This window comes from Mesocricetus auratus, unplaced genomic scaffold, assembly GCF_017639785.1.
Source record: "Mesocricetus auratus isolate SY011 unplaced genomic scaffold, BCM_Maur_2.0 Super-Scaffold_100011, whole genome shotgun sequence".
NCBI classification, from domain to species: Eukaryota; Metazoa; Chordata; class Mammalia; order Rodentia; family Cricetidae; genus Mesocricetus; species Mesocricetus auratus.
In genome coordinates, this window is record NW_024429195.1 from 44568844 (window position 1) to 44584500 (window position 15657).

Below are 15657 nucleotides of genomic sequence, written 5' to 3' on the forward strand. Positions count from 1 at the left end.
TAACTCTAATCCCCTCTGGAGACCAAGCAGATGCAGGGTAGCTCTAAACTCTCCATTTAGCTGGGAAAACTAACCCTCAATCATCTGCTATCTAAAGGGTAGAGTTCAGGGCAGCAGTCAGACCCACCATACATGAAGGGATAGGACAGTTTGTTAATCTCTTAGTTTCACAGGAGTGTATCACAAAAGGGACCCGAGTTCCCAGCACTGAAAGTCAAATTAACTCACCTTGGTAGAAGGAGATGGGAAAAAGATTAAGGAGTTTGTCAAAAGGGATCAGAGATACCTTCATGACTAGTTAAATTAGATAATAGCTTTGCCAGTTCAAGGCTAGTCCTCAGCTAGGATAAGAATGAAAATGAGATAAAGTAGCTTTTGGTAGCTCTCAATGTACATTCTATAGGTCAGGTGGAGGTGTTGGGGGTGGGGGGGAGATGACACTGAAATCTGCTAGATAAGGCTGACACAGGGAGGGGCCTTGTTTTATACAAATGAAATGTAGTTAGAAGTTAGTGGCAGACCATCCCCCAACAGCCCTGAGCACTATGTCTCTGGAGCTAGGAGGGCTGTGTCCAGACCAGCAGCTGTAGTTAATCCTCAGAGAGCAAGCCAAACCCAACTCAGGATAGCTGCTCTACGTATTTTCCATTCTAAGACATTTTCAGTTTTCTCCACTCCTGCCCCCACTCTTCTCCCTTCCCAGTTTCTCTTACTGCACTCTTTCTAGGCCCACCCTTTTACACTCTTCACCTGGTTATCATCTCGGTCCATACTGGCATCATCTCTCTTGAGAATGAACCTCTGTTGAAATTCTGTGTTCTTCTCATCTTTTATGTGTTCTGAGAACCTCTGTTCAGGGCTGAGATGTGGAGAGAAATGTGGAAAGATATCAGGGAGGAGGACTCCTAGGCACAGCTCTCCCAAATCCCACATCCTCTACCCAGGATTTTTTGGTGTCAGGAATCCAAAAAGGTTTAAATGAATCTTTTCATGTAATCTCTTCTCTCCCCCACCATCGTTTTTTGAGACAGCATCTCCTATAGTCTGGCCCTGAACTCCTGATCCTTCTACCTCCACCTTTCCTGAGTGCTAAGACTGTAGCTGTGCACCCCGCATGATGCCTGTTCTTTGTGCTAACAACTCTTCTTTCTAAGCTGTGTCTGTCCTGTCTGGGGTGAACAGAAGCCAGGGCCAGTCTGTGTAAGACACCCGTTTCTCTAGTCAGAATCTGTCTTGTCTCTAAGAGCTCACAGAAAGCAGGAGCCGACGAGGTGCCCTCCCTTCCCCTCCCCCCTTCCCTCCCCTCCCTCCCTCCCCGGAAGAGGCATCTGGACTCCACATCCTCTCTTCTAGCACAGCAGGTCATCCCAGGGAAATGTTTCCAATCACAGGTTTCCTTACATTCTCGTGTTGCTGGTTTTGTTGATGATGACGGCTTTCCCAGTTTGATCAACATTGTGGTCCATCCCAAAATAGGCAGCTACCCGGTGTAATAGCATCCGGTGATATGAGGTCATCTGAGGGAACTTCTTGAACTGGTTACTGAAGGGATACCGGGGGCAAAAAGTAAGATGGTAACAATAAAAGGCAACTAATTTTCCTTAACAGTGTCTAGAGAATTTAAAGAGAATCAGACATAACAAAAAGATAGATATCTACTCTGTAAGAACAAAAAAAGTTTCTCTCAGTATTTTGCAGATTAATTTGTCCCAGTCTCTAGTAATACTATACTATCCGTTCCTACTCCATAATGCCATTTCTTAAGGCCTTACTTCTACTGGCCTGAATGTTGTCAGACAAAGGGAAATGGGAGAAGGAGAGTAATATCTGGGACAATACCCAACTGCTAAAAACAATATAAATTCTTTTTGGCTCAAGTTTATACAATTGATAAAAACCTCCCCTGCTTTTCTATCTATGCTGTATAGCCTATTCAGATTGCTTCTTCCCAGCGCCCCTGCCCACCTCTAAGTGTATATTCCATGAAAGCCACTCACTTGTTGTCACTGATAAACTCCAGAATCTCCTGTTCCAATTTTAGCAGCATCATTCTGTCCCTGTTTTAAAAATATTAAAACAAAAAAACAAAAGCACAGCTCTCCTGCAGACATTAAAAGCAGGGACTGAAAATCAACTTGTTCATCACAAAAACTGAGAGGTCTATCCAAACTCTAATAATGGCCATAGCACAGAGGCTGGTGACTCTCCCTAAACTGTCCTAGGAACACCAACTCCAATACATCCTCTGTATATCTTCCCTAATCATGTACTTGGTTATTCATATTAACAATCTAATTATTAGCAGCATATTCATATAAACACATATTTTAGGCTTGCAAATCAATGCACTATTCTGTATACCACCCAGTTATACAAAGGTTTTTAAAACAATTATGATTTTGCTTATGTACACGTCAACTAGCTTGTTCCTTTGGAATTTTTAACTAGTTAACACTCAAGTCTTCAAATTTTTTTTAATATATATATATTTTATTTATTTATTATGTATACAATCTTCTGCCTGCATGCCAGCAGAGGGCATCAGAGCTCATTCAAGGTGGTTATGAGCCACCATGTGGTTGCTGGGAATTGAACTCAGGACCTTTGGAATAACAGTCAGTGCTCTTAAATGCTGAGCCATCTCTCCAGCCCCAAGTCTTCAAATTTCTTAATCACTGTACTCTTCTCACACAAAATTTGTCACAACTCTTCAAAACACAGTAATCTTAATGTAAGTATCTGAATTCATCAAAATATAAAACTCTAGAAAAATTAAAAGATGGACATTCTATATCCTAGTAATAGAGAAATGCCAAAAGGCTGTCTGGCTTGAAAGGGTCCTGCAATCCCTCCCCCATCTCTTCCCCTTCCCATTAATCAGGTTATATTACCTTGGGTTCTTTTTCAGTGTATTTACAAGAAATTCATGTAGGTCTATTCCAGTGGAGTCAGTGTATTCTTGGCTGGAGTCTAGAACCACCACAGCAAAAGAAATGTAAAAGAAATGAAACTGCTTGCATGATATCTAATTTCAAATAAAAGCCAGTATATCTCAACAGAAATTACGAGAATAGGAAACTAGAACCAAACTTCAAGTTCTCAGAATAAAATCCTGAGTGGTATTTACTGCTATCTCTCTGACAGTTCCTATCATAGACTGGGCTGTGATAAGGCATTTGTCTAGCATGTGTAAGGTCTTAGGTTCAATTCCAAGAAATGCTAAAAAAGAGAGCAATCCTGGGCTGGGGAAACAGCTCAGTGGACACCTACACAAAGCTAGCGCTGGGGACAGGGAAAATGAGGATAGGTGGGTGGGTTGGATTGATCTGAGGAACTCACTGGCAGCCAGTTTGACTCAATCAGTCAGTTCTAGGGTCAGTGCAGACTGCAAGTAAGGTCGAGTGGTTGGTTGGATGGCTCAGTGTAAGGTGCTCACCACCATAGCTGGTAACCTGGATTTGATTCCCAGAACTGACATAGTGAAAGAAGAGGACTCACTCCTGAAAGGTGTCCCCTGACCTCCACACACAATAGACAGAGACGTGTATAAAAGTTAGAACAAGGTAGAGGGCAGCAGCAGGAGACAGCTGAATTCAACCTCTAGCCTCCCCACATGTGAGCATGCACACATGCATACAACAACTTCCCTCCCAAAGCCCCTCACAACAGCAGAAAGAAGAATGGAAGAATCTGGGCTAGAGTGTTACAGCAACATTACACTAAAATACTACTTAACACTACCTGCTGAATGTCCTGATCAAAATAAAACAGGTTTTATTCTATCTAATAAAAACAAATTACAGGTAAGAGCAGTAATTCACCTGTGGGTGAATTTTCCATAAAAAAAAAAAAATCTCAGGGACTTTGTCCAATGTAGATTACGTTTTTAATCTCAAGGTTGCTTTATTTGTCAAATATAATTTTTCAAAAACTAAAAAATTTGTATTGTGTATGTGTGTAAGCTCATGTGCCATGGCACAGGTCAGAGAACAACTGTGTAGAGTCCTTTCTTCCCTGCACCTTGAGGTACATTCCAGGGCTAGAACTCAGGTTGTAAGGCTTGCATTGTAAACACTTTTACCCACAGAGCCATTTTGCTGCACCTCAAATGTGGTAATTTTTATATACTCTGTCTTTTTGCTACCAGCCCAAAAGTTTAAAGCCAGAGTCTAAGAAGTAAAAGTATATGTATGTTACAAAATATAATATGTTAGGGCTAGGGTGTAGTTCAGTTGGTAGAGTGCTTATTTTAACATATATGAAATGAAGCCCTGGGTTTGATCCCTAGGATCACTTAAACTGAGCATGGTAATCCCAGTACTCAGGTGATAGAGGTACAAGGATTAGATGTTCAATACCAGTCCAAATGATGTAAGACCCTGCCTCTAAACAGACAAAAACAAATAAATCATTGTAGCCATGACCAATCCAAAATGCAAATGTCATTTGGAAGATATGCTATTTGATTGTTCACACCATTATCTATCCCAGAGCATAAACAAAATCAGTATTGACTATACTGTCTTATCCTGGGTAGTGTCGATGTTGACAGAGTACCTCTCTGTGATATGTAAGGCCTGAGGCAAGTTGATCAAAGATGCATAGAGGTACTTAACCTAGTTATTTGCTCCCTTAAGCAACCATGTCATCAGGACTCAACCATGTCAGCTGGAACTGACACCAAGGTGTCAAGATGAAAAGAAAGAACCCTGGAGATTTGCAATCCTAGCCTCTCAGGAGGCTGAAGCAGGAGAATTCAAGGCCTGCCTGGACTACAAACTAAATTCAAAGGCAACCTGGGAAACTTGGGGAGATTCTGTCTCAGAATGAAAAGTAAAAGATGGCTTGTGTTTAGGACAGCAGTAGAGTGCTTCCCCAGCATGCACAGCGCCATGTTTAAGGCAGGCACAATGGCACACACCACAATCCCAGGACCCAGGATCATACATTCAAGGTCATCTTCATCCACAGAGCAAATTATAGGCCAGGCCAGGCTACGTGAGAGCCGCCTCAGAATTTAAGAGAAAAGGAGAGGCAAAGCTGGCTTGGCAGTTAAGGGCCCTGCATGCTCACCCAGAGGCCCTGGGTTTGATTTCTAGTGCCGACATGGTAGCTCATTTGCTGTCTGTAACTCCAATCCCTGAAGAACTGGTGTCCTCTTCCGGCACACTTTGGCACCGGGCATGCACGTGGGGCACAGATACACACACAGGAAAAACATTCATGCACATAAAATAAAAATAAATCTTGAAAAAAAATTGAGATGCTGAGTGTCTTGCAGCACGCCCTTAGTCCCAGCGCTCAGGAGTCAGAGGCAGGTGGATCTCTGTGAGTTCAAGGTTAGCCTGGTCTACAGAGTGAGTTCCAGCACAGCAAGGGCTACCGTCTCTTAAAACAAAAACAAAGTAAAATACTTCCCCCTAAAAAGATGAGGTGTAGAGAGAGATAAAGCACTGTGGCTCAGGCACTGAGCTGGATGACAGGCACGTTCCTCACCTCTGGACAGCATCTTCCTGGGGACCTTTTCTTTGCTTTTGTCCTTGTCTTCCTTTTCAGAGACATCCTTTGTGGACTTTTCTTCCTCCTTGTCAGAGGGGCAGCTGATGTGCAACTGAATTATATCCTTAAATAAAAGGAAAGTGGCGCATAATCAAAGAAGGGAAAAAGATTTACACTCATTGGGGAGCATGTAGAAAGTGGCTCAGCTTCATAAAAAGCACTTGTTGCCCTGGCAGAGGACCTGAGTGCACTTCCCAGCACCCGTATGGTGGCTCACAACTGTCTGCAACTCCAGATCCAGGGGATCTGAATGCCCTCTTCTGGCTTCTGTGCACATGATGCACATACATACATTCAAGCAAAACATTCATATACATAAAATAATATTTGTTTGCTTTGTTTTTGAGATAGGGTTTCTCTGTATAACAGCTCTGGCTGTCCTGGAACTCACTCTGTAGACCAAGCTGGCCTCCAACTCACTCAGAGATCCACCTGCCTCTGCCTCCCAAGTGCTGTGAGCCACTACCACCTGGCTAATAAACCTTTTTGAAAATAATAAACTCTGTGTTTCTCTCAAAATCCCAATAAAAGCAAATCTTGGAATGGCAGCTTTATCTTTTCTCTCTTTTTGTGTATGTGTGCACATGAGTGTGTTTGTGTTTCAGTATGGGCATGTGTGTGCCACAATGTATTTGTGGAATAACGTTTTTGTACACTGTGAAGATGTGTCACTGTTACTGATTTAATAAAAAGCTGAACGGTCAATAGATAGGCACAGAGGACACTAGGAAGGAGAAAGGAAGAGACACCAGGAGTTGTCAGCCAGATGCAGATGAAACATGACTATATACGAGATGAGGTAACAAGCCACGAGCTGCATTTCAGCATGTAAATTAATAGAAATGGGTTAAGTTATAAGAGCTAGTTAGAAACAAGCCTAAGCTATCCGCCAAGCTTTCATAATTAATAAGTCTCCATGTCATTTTTTGTGAGCTGCCAGCCCAAAAGAAAAGTTTGACTTCAGAGGTCAGAGGCCCTGGCTCCAGACAGACTGTTTTGTGTATAGTGTGTGTCCTATGCTTCCTGGTTAGCACTGAGTACCCAGAGATTCTTCAGTCTTTGCCTCTCATTTCACCCTAAGAACACTTATATCAGGCATATGAACTCAGGTCCTCACACTTGCATGGCAAGGTTTTAGCCACTGTGGTGGTTTGAATAAAGACAGACACCATGGGCTTATATAATTGAGTATTTAGTCACCATGGAGTGACTTGACTCTATTTGAAAAGATTAAGTGTAACCTTGTTGGAAGAAGTGTCTGGGGGTGGGCTCTGAGGTTTCAAAGCCCAGGACAGGCCCAGTGGCTCTCTTCCTGTTTCCTATGGATCCAGATGTAAAACTCCCAGATATACCATGTTCCCTGCCATGATGACAATGGACTAATCCTCTAAACTGTATGCTAGCCCCAGTTAAATGTTTTCCTTATAAGAGCTGCTGTAGTCATGGTGTCTCTTCACAGCAACAGACACGGACTGAGACATCCACTGAGTCATCTTCCCAGCCCCAGCCTTATCTTCTAGGAGAGTGTATGTTACTTGGGAGGAAGAGGCAGATAGATCTCTGTGAGTTCCAGGCCAGCCTGTTCTACAGGACAGCCAGAGCTGTTACACAGAGAAACCCTGTATCAAAACAAAATACTCAAAAACAAAAAAAGAAGAGTTGTATATTGTTAGTTACTTTGGATTTTTGTCCCACCAAGAGCAGAGGGCAATCTTTTTCTGTCAGAAATCACAGCTGAAGCTACACTGTCTATCCTTGTAATGGTAGATCACTGAAGTGGAAGGAAGAGGCTGTGAACTGTTGGGCCCCAGTCCCACGGAGTCTCTGTGAGTTGCAGGTCAGCCTACAAGCACAACCTGTTTTCCAATCTTCTAGTCCTGGCTTACTGCCCTGGCCTCCTTAACCCTCCTACATCAACATCTAGGCGGAGGAAAACACCCTAACAGGCTCTCTTCCACCTGGGGTTTTTCCACTGTGCTGTAAGACTGTATATAAGGCTGCTCCCTCCTACAAGAGAGAGACCTCTTAGCACTTACAACTCTCTCTCTCTCTCTCTCTCTCGGCAATAAAGGCAGCACATACATTCTCTTAGTACAAGCAGCTGGATGCCTTGTCTTTCTTTTCCTGATACCTTGGACTTGCTTGTGGCATGGGCACCACAGGGAACCATTCAGTCCTGGGTCCTCTGCCACATTCCCACTGATAGCATACAGTACCACAGGAGCCTTTCCTTTATGGTTTCTCTACTTGCATCGTATGCACATTGGTGTTTTGCCTGCATGCATGCCTGTGTGCGAGTGTCGGAATCTCAGAAACTGGAGTACAGACAGTTGTGGGTTGTCATGTGGTTGCTGGGACCTGAAACAGGATCCTTTAGAAGAACAGCCAGAGCTCTTATTCACTGAGCCACCTGTCCAACCCCTAAGAACTGTTCTTTAAAGTACCCTTTTATGCAAGTCTCAGTGGTGCAGATCTGTAATTCTAGCACCTGGGAGGTCAAGTATCAAAATCATTGCTGGCTACATAAAGAGTTTAAGGCTAATCTGAGATACATAAGACCCTGTCAAAACAAAACAACATACTTTCTTCCTTGATTTCTAAGTCCGATGTCCATGTTGTGACTGCTCTTATGCTTTACCCAACAAATGCCATGTTCAAAATGAGCAACACTTAGGCCTGTAAAAGACCTACCTGGGTGTCTAGTGGTCCATCAGCAAATGGAGTGGAGGACTCCTCACACACTGCCAGACTTCGTACCAACTTGAGCTTGGAATTGGACTGAAAAACAAAACAAACATCAAAAATACATCTCATATAGATTCCTTTGGTAAATATTTAGAAAACACCTTCTTCTTAGACTCTGTCAGCTGCAGTTTCTATTAAGTAGTGTTGTTCTTTAAAAAAAAGATAGGTTATAACTTTGAAGCTCTGGCTGTCCTGGAATTACTATATAGACGAGGCTGACACGGGGGAGAATTTGGTAAATATTACAACTCATATAAAGAGTCATTCTCTGGGTGTCAGTGAGGAGGCCTAGGGAATCTATTGAGCCTTGGGCAGCAGATCAGTACCTATCCCAAGTATACACACGGACTTTGGACTCCCATAGAACAATGTGAGGTGCACTCTCACCCCGAACTCTTGGGGAAGGGTCTAGGCCCTGCCCTATATGAAATGACAGACTATGCACACCCCCATGGAGGGCCTCACCCTCCCTGGGGAAATGAGGGGATAACGGGGGGGGCTCGGGAGGAAGGGAGGGAATGGGAGAGGGACCTGGAACTGACTTGTGAAGCAACCTTGTTTCTTATCTAAATTTAAACTGGAAAATAAAATTAAAAAAAAAAAAAAGAAGAGTCATTCTCCTAGAGAAGCCAGGAGTGAGCAGAGAAATCAGGAGCCCAGTACACCCTCAGGCTCTGTGAGTCCTCTCAGGGATCCTCTCAGGCACAGACACAGACTGAGCCTGAAGGCAGAGGCCAGATTTCCCAGGAGGAAATGTATGTAAGTGTGCATGCCACAGCCAAGTAGTGGCACACACCTTCAATCTCAGCACCTGGAAGGCAGGCAGGAGGATCTATGAGTTTGAGACCAGCCTGGTCTACAGCCCAAGTTCCAGGGCAGCCAGGGCTACACAGAGAAACCCTGTCTCAAAAAACAAAAAGTGCATGAGACTACGTTCATACAGTGTATGACAGATGTTCCTGACTGAGATACAAAAGGCAGGCAAGAAAGCTTTGCCTGTATGTAATGTGAGTGACCTAGATACCACTGAACACACACTTATGAAATGTATAACGAATGAAGTTACAAATTAAAAGATGGAAGAAGAACTCTCACCTTGGCTCTTTTCCTGGCATGACCATGGCTAGATGTCCGTCTCTATTAGAAAAGGATTAAAAAATCAATACTTATAAGCAACGCACATTATCAACAACACACTAACTATTGATGGTTTTAACTGCCATCACACTATAGTGAAAATCATTTGGTATGGCTGTTGCCTGAAACTAACTTCAGCAACTGGCACTTGGAGGGATCCTGTACCATCTACTCTCAGAGCACCATTCCCCATGAAACAAAGTCTAAGAAGACAGATAAAAATGTTTTGGGTTATTCTGCATACTGATAAAAGTCTCCGACAATCATGGAACCTTCTCCTGGCTGTGTGTATTACCAAAGCTTCAATATTTCTTCTTACAAGCTTGCTCACGAAGTCTACTTAATCCATAGTGGAAATTTTCATTTCCTATCTCTCTCTCTTATTTTGAGACAGGGTCTCATGTATCCTGGCCTTGAACTACCGGCATCCATTACCATGTCTGGCTTATGTAGCACTGGAGATTGAATTTAGGACTCTGTACATGTTAGTCAGACCCTCTACTAAGTGGCCTGACTAGCTCCCTCCCTCTGTTTCTTTTTTGACAGGGTCTCACTACCCTTGAATTTCAACCCTCCTGCCTCAACCTCCCCAGCACTGGAATTATAGGTATGTGCAACTATACCCAGGTATAATAATCTCAAAATGTTTTAATTTGTCAGGCAGTAGTGGCGCACGCCTTTAATCCCAGCCCTTGGGAGACAGAGGCAGGTGAATCTCTGTGAGTTTGAGGCCAGCCTGGCCTACAGAGTTGAGTTCCAGGAAAAGTTCTAAAGCTACAGAGAAATGCTGTCTTGAAACACCCCATCCCCAAAATGTTTTAATTTTATTTTAGTTTATAGGTATTTTTCTTCCATGTATGTCTGTGTACCATGTGCCTGCTGTGCATGGACACCAGGAGACCAGAATCGGGCATCTAACCTCTTGGAACTAGAGCTGCAGACACTCATGAGCTGCCATGTGGGTTCTGAGAATCAAACCTGGGTCCTGGAAGATCAATCAGTGCTCTTAACTGCTAAGCTGTCTGTCTCTTCAGCCCCAATAACATTTTTAAAATTACATTTGTGTGTGTGTGTGTGTGTACACGCGCGAACGTAGGTTTCAGGAATCAAAATCAGGATATCAGACTTGGCCACAAGTACCTTTACCAACAAGCACTTTAGCTGGCTGAGCCATCTCCTGGCCCCCATGACATATTCATAAGACAATACATCTAGAGCTCTAATTTGATATACCCCAGAACATCTGCTCCTATAGCTGCAGATGTGGAACAGCAAGTTTTCCTTCCACATGCATCTCCCTGCCTGTTTCTTGTTTGCTTTTATGAGACACGGCCCTGGCTGTCCTAGAACTCATCATGTAGACCAAGGTGGTCTGAGCAATGCTTCCCTTCTAAAAAAAGAGCGCTCTCCTAGCTCTATGCCTCTCAGAAGTGGTCTGATAGCATCTTTGGGTAAGAAATGTGGTATAAGACAGAATAGAAAGCAAAGAGCATGGGAGACAGGAATTAGTGCTGCAGAACAAGGAGGACTGTCAGCTGAGGAGAATGAAGAATGATGCTGGAGGCAGGTGTGGGGCAAACAACCAGTCCATACTTGCTAAGATTCTTGAGCATGTGAGTAGTCATTGTGGGGGCTCTGAGGATGGGCTAGGGTAAAGAAAAAGCTGAGGTTAGAGAGGCAGAGGCAGAATATCAGCACGGTCTCGGTGAGGTTAGGATTTCTCTTTATTTTCTGTACAGGTTAAACAAACAACTCTGCCACAGTACTAAATGGGGAACTGGGGAAGTGGATGGAAAAGGGTAGGAAACAATGATAGAACCGGTCAGTGGTCAGACCTGTTATAAGGAGGAAGGATGAGTAGTACAAAAATACACAGCAAAATGTTTCACTGCCTTTTCAAATAGATAATGTGCATAAATGGCACAAATATTCAAAAGGTATAACAGAGTTAAAATACTGAATACTTTCATATTTGTCCCAAAAATATTTGACCAGGTTCCTTTCCAAATAGTCTTAGCAGTGCTGTTTCTTTTAAATTTATCTATAGACTTTTATGTATATAAGCTTGCTATAAATATATACATTGAAAAAAATAAATTATATACATGACTCTGAACTTTATGATTAAACTTATTTTCACAGATATCATTCTACAGAATATATATTTTTTTGGTAACTGATACATATTATTCCATGTGTGGCTATACTACAGTTTATTTTTACCAATCACTCTATTATCATTAGGATATTTCTATTCTTGTTTTTTTTTTTTTTTTTTTTTTTTTTTGAGACAGGGTTTTTCTTTGACTTTAGAGGCTGTCCTGGAACTAGCTCTTGTAGACCAGACTGGTCTCTAGCTCACAGAGATCATCCTCTGCCTCCCAAGTGCTGGGATTAAAGGTATGCGCCACTACCTCCTGGCTATTCTTGGTTTTTTGAGGCAGGGTTTCTCTCTGTAACTGGCTATCCTGGAACTTAACTTTGTGGTGCAGGCTGGCGTTGAATTCACCAAGATCCGCCTGAATCTGCCTCCCAAACTCTGGGATTAAAGGTATGTGCCACCACTACCCAGTTGATGTTTCTAATTTTTACTAGTATAAACGGTGACCATGTCATTGAGTCTATCCATTAATACTAGAAATCTATGGTCTATTTTACAATCTTTATAAAGTGTTGCTAAATTGCCATTCAACATGTATAAATGTCCATCTCTACTAATAATGTATGAATCTGCTTACTTTCCATATGGATAATTTTCACTTAACAGTCAAACCCAGGTTAAAGTCTAACACGTATCAGGTACCAGGCCGAGAAGGCATATACACAATCATGCTTTCCTCAAACTTTCCAACTCTCATTTAAAATAGGGAGGAATAAACAGATAATACTGGAAGCAATGACTGGAGTTAAAGGACTAAATCACATGATGGAGAGTATGAGACCCAGACTCAGGCAGTAAGACACACAAAAAGCTTGAAGAGAATTAACATAATCAGTTCCTTATTTCAGTCATTTTTCTAAAGCAGCAGAAGAGAGGAACCCAAAGGGATTATAAATATGAAGGCAGAAAGTCCAATCAAGAGGTCATACTCAGCTGCTTATTAATACGGCACACTCGAGTTCTGTGTGTGTTGACATGGTAGCTTGCCCATTCCAAAAAAGAATCTTAGAACCCGCATTTTGTGCCACTAAATCGCCCTGTAAAATCTGCTCTGAATCCCAATAACCAATTCCCAAAATACATGTCACATAGTCCAAGCAAAAAAGCCTCCACTTTGGAACTTTTCAGCTCCAACTCAGAACAGGGATTTCTTTGACAGCACGGGTTAGATCCCGGTGGGGTGGACTGCAGGAGTAAGAGGGAGAGAAGCTGGAGCAGAGAGGAAGGTGGACAGCAGCTCCAACAGATGGCAGCAGCTTTACCTCCTCTGCTGGGAGCAAAAGGAGTCAGGGGGAGGGGATGCAGGTCTTTTCCAACCCTACCTACAAACTATTTGTATACTGAGATACAGATATTTTTTTAGCCAGATGAATGCCTCATAGAAAATACAAAACCTAAAATGTTCTTTCTTTACTGTCTATCTTTAAGACATATACACAAGAGTTCAAAAGATAACCATCTCCTAAAAATTAATCACTTGGATCTAAAAGTTCATTTAATTATTATCTTTCATGTAATCTTGACAGCATATGATTAAACACTCATCATGTATCTGTCACTCTTGGTATCAGTGGAGGCTGGAGTACATTTGGACTATGGTCAACTGTCTCCCCGTGCTCTGGAAGGAGGGTGGGGAGTGACAACTCATACAGACAGGAGATGGAGAGGGGGGCATCCAGGACACAGATCTGGCAAACTAAGAAAGAAGGAAGACAGTAGGGGAGCAGACAACTGGAGAACAGGTGTCTTAGGGAGCTGCCTGCCTTTAACTCATCCCTTTATACTGCTGTTGCTTTAATCTTTAAAGGAGACAGGTCTATGTAAATTGTCTTGAAGAAATATGCTTTGAGTTTCTAGACCTTGCAAATTGACCTTGCTCCCGGTTCTATCTAATCTGACTTTTGCTAGAGTTAATGTTCTATCTCCCAGGCTTATAATAATAAAGACCAGTCTCAACCTCGGGCACGAAGCGAAGGATTTACAGAAACTGGGCTTGTGTAACAGAAGAAAGCTAGAGTAACCACAGAGAAAGAGCTTTCCAGCAGGCTACCTGGACAAGGCTCAGAGTCTGGCCCAGCAGGGCATAGTGCATACACCTTTAACTCCAGGCAGAGGCAGGTGGATTGCTGTGAATTCAAGGCTGGTCTGGTCTGAAGAGTGGGTTGCAGCACAGCTAGTTACACAGAGAAACTATGTCTCAGAAAACCAAAAACAAGTGGGGAGAGGATCAGAGTGTGGTGACATCTTGCTTGTAACTGGGCACCAAAGAATACCCTGTGGGTCCTGGGATTAAATACAAGCATTGTGGCAAATGCCTTTAACCAAGGAACCATTTCACCAGCCTCTTATGACTTTTAGTAACTGGTTTAAGGCAGGGTCTCACTATGTGGGTCTCACAGGTTACAAGCCCTGGCTTGGTTGGAAGTTAATATGTACAGCAGGCTGTCCTTGAACTCACAGAGATCGGCCTCCCTTGTTTCCTGAACACTGTGACTAAAGGTATGTGCTACCATGCTAGCAACAGGTTTTTGTTTTGTTTTGTTTTGTTTGATAGTTAAAAAGTATCACTGGAGGGGGCTGGAGAGATGGCTCAGAGGTTAAGAGCACTGGCTGCTTTTCCAGAGGTCCTTAGTTCAATTCCCAGCAACTGCACAGTGACTCACAACCATCTGTAATGAACTTTGGCGCCTTCTTCTGGCCTGCAGGCATATATGCTGGTAGGGCACTGTATAACTGTATACATAATAAATAAATCTTTAAAAAAAAAAATCACTGGAAGGGATGGAGGCATGGCTCAGTGGTTAATAGCACTGGCAGATATTCCAAAAGACTGAATTCTATACCCTGCACTCACACAGCAAGGGACTCACAACTGTCTGTAACCATAGGCACTGTACACACATGGTGCACAGACATACACCCATATGCATAAACAAAATCTCAAAAATTAAAAAAAAACTATCACTGATGGGATTAAAGAGACGGTTGATGGTTAAAAGTACTGGCTACTCTTCTGGAGGGCCTAGATTCAGTTTCCAGCCACCACATGGAGGCTCACAACTCCAGTCCTAGAGGAATCAACATCTTCTGGCCTCTGTAGACACTGTGTACACTGTGGTGCATGGGCACACACGAATATACAAAACACTTATATAATCTAGCTATATTTGTATCTGTGTATCCATATATCTATCTATCTAGCAAGATAGTTCTGGCCAAGGCTTCAAGCTTAGCCTTGACTAGTTTGAGGGTCAGCTTGAACTACATGAAATCCTGTCTTAAAAGCACTAAAAATAGGCCCAGCAGTAGTGGTGTACACATTTAATCCCAGAACTCATGAGATCTCTGAGTTCGAGGCCAGCTTGGTCTAAAACAGAGTGAGTTTGAAGACAGCCAGGGATACACAAAGAAACCCTGTCACAAACAAAACAAAACAATAACAAAAACACTAAAAATAAATAAGCAAATAAATACAAAATACAAGAGCAGGTTGTCCCTTGTGCTCAGTGGAGTACAGCCACCCCATTCGCGGTCTAGCCCAAATCTGAGCTGCAGTGTAATAAACTAGTGGAGAAAACACCCTATCTTCTCATTGCTTGGGATGCTACCAAAGATTATCAATAGAGTCCCTCCTTTTAGGATCACAGCTCCTTGCCGCCCCCCCATATGAGATATTCACATTATTATTCATAACAGCAGCAAAATTACAGTTATGAATTAGCAACAAAATAATCTTTTGGCTGAGGGCGGTCAACAGAGCCATAGGTTGTAGCCTTAGGAAGGCTGAGACACAGAGGATGATGCCATGTTGATAAAGACAATCAATGGTGTCTGGAGCTCCAGGATCCCTGGCTCTGCCAGCTTAAGCCTGCTATATTAACAAAGAAGAGGGATGACAGACCCTCTCCCACACCCCCTTACACACTTGCCCCTTCTTCCCACCAGGCTCCCAGCACTGAGCTCAGTGTGCCTTTGACAGAAGAAAGCTTAGCAGCTAGAACCTCAGGCAGGCTTCCCGCAGCACCAGAGGGCAGGAAAATGCTGACCCACTGCCC

General features: G+C 42.9%; 1 protein-coding gene across 11 annotated transcripts in view; it reads right to left on the reverse strand.

Moving 5' to 3' along the window:
* The window catches only part of R3hdm2 (R3H domain containing 2), a 103475-nt gene that overhangs the window by 33428 nt on the left and 54390 nt on the right, over positions 1-15657 (reverse strand). For all 11 annotated transcript variants that reach the window (XM_040754748.1, XM_040754745.1, XM_040754747.1 and 8 more), the window contains 7 exons: positions 9400-9441; positions 8251-8337; positions 5497-5623; positions 2892-2970; positions 1998-2057; positions 1402-1542; positions 751-859 (listed from right to left, as the gene is read on the reverse strand). In XM_040754748.1, coding sequence (XP_040610682.1) covers positions 751-859; positions 1402-1542; positions 1998-2057; positions 2892-2970; positions 5497-5623; positions 8251-8337; positions 9400-9441 — 645 coding nt within the window. The remainder of the gene's footprint in view (positions 1-750; positions 860-1401; positions 1543-1997; positions 2058-2891; positions 2971-5496; positions 5624-8250; positions 8338-9399; positions 9442-15657) is intronic.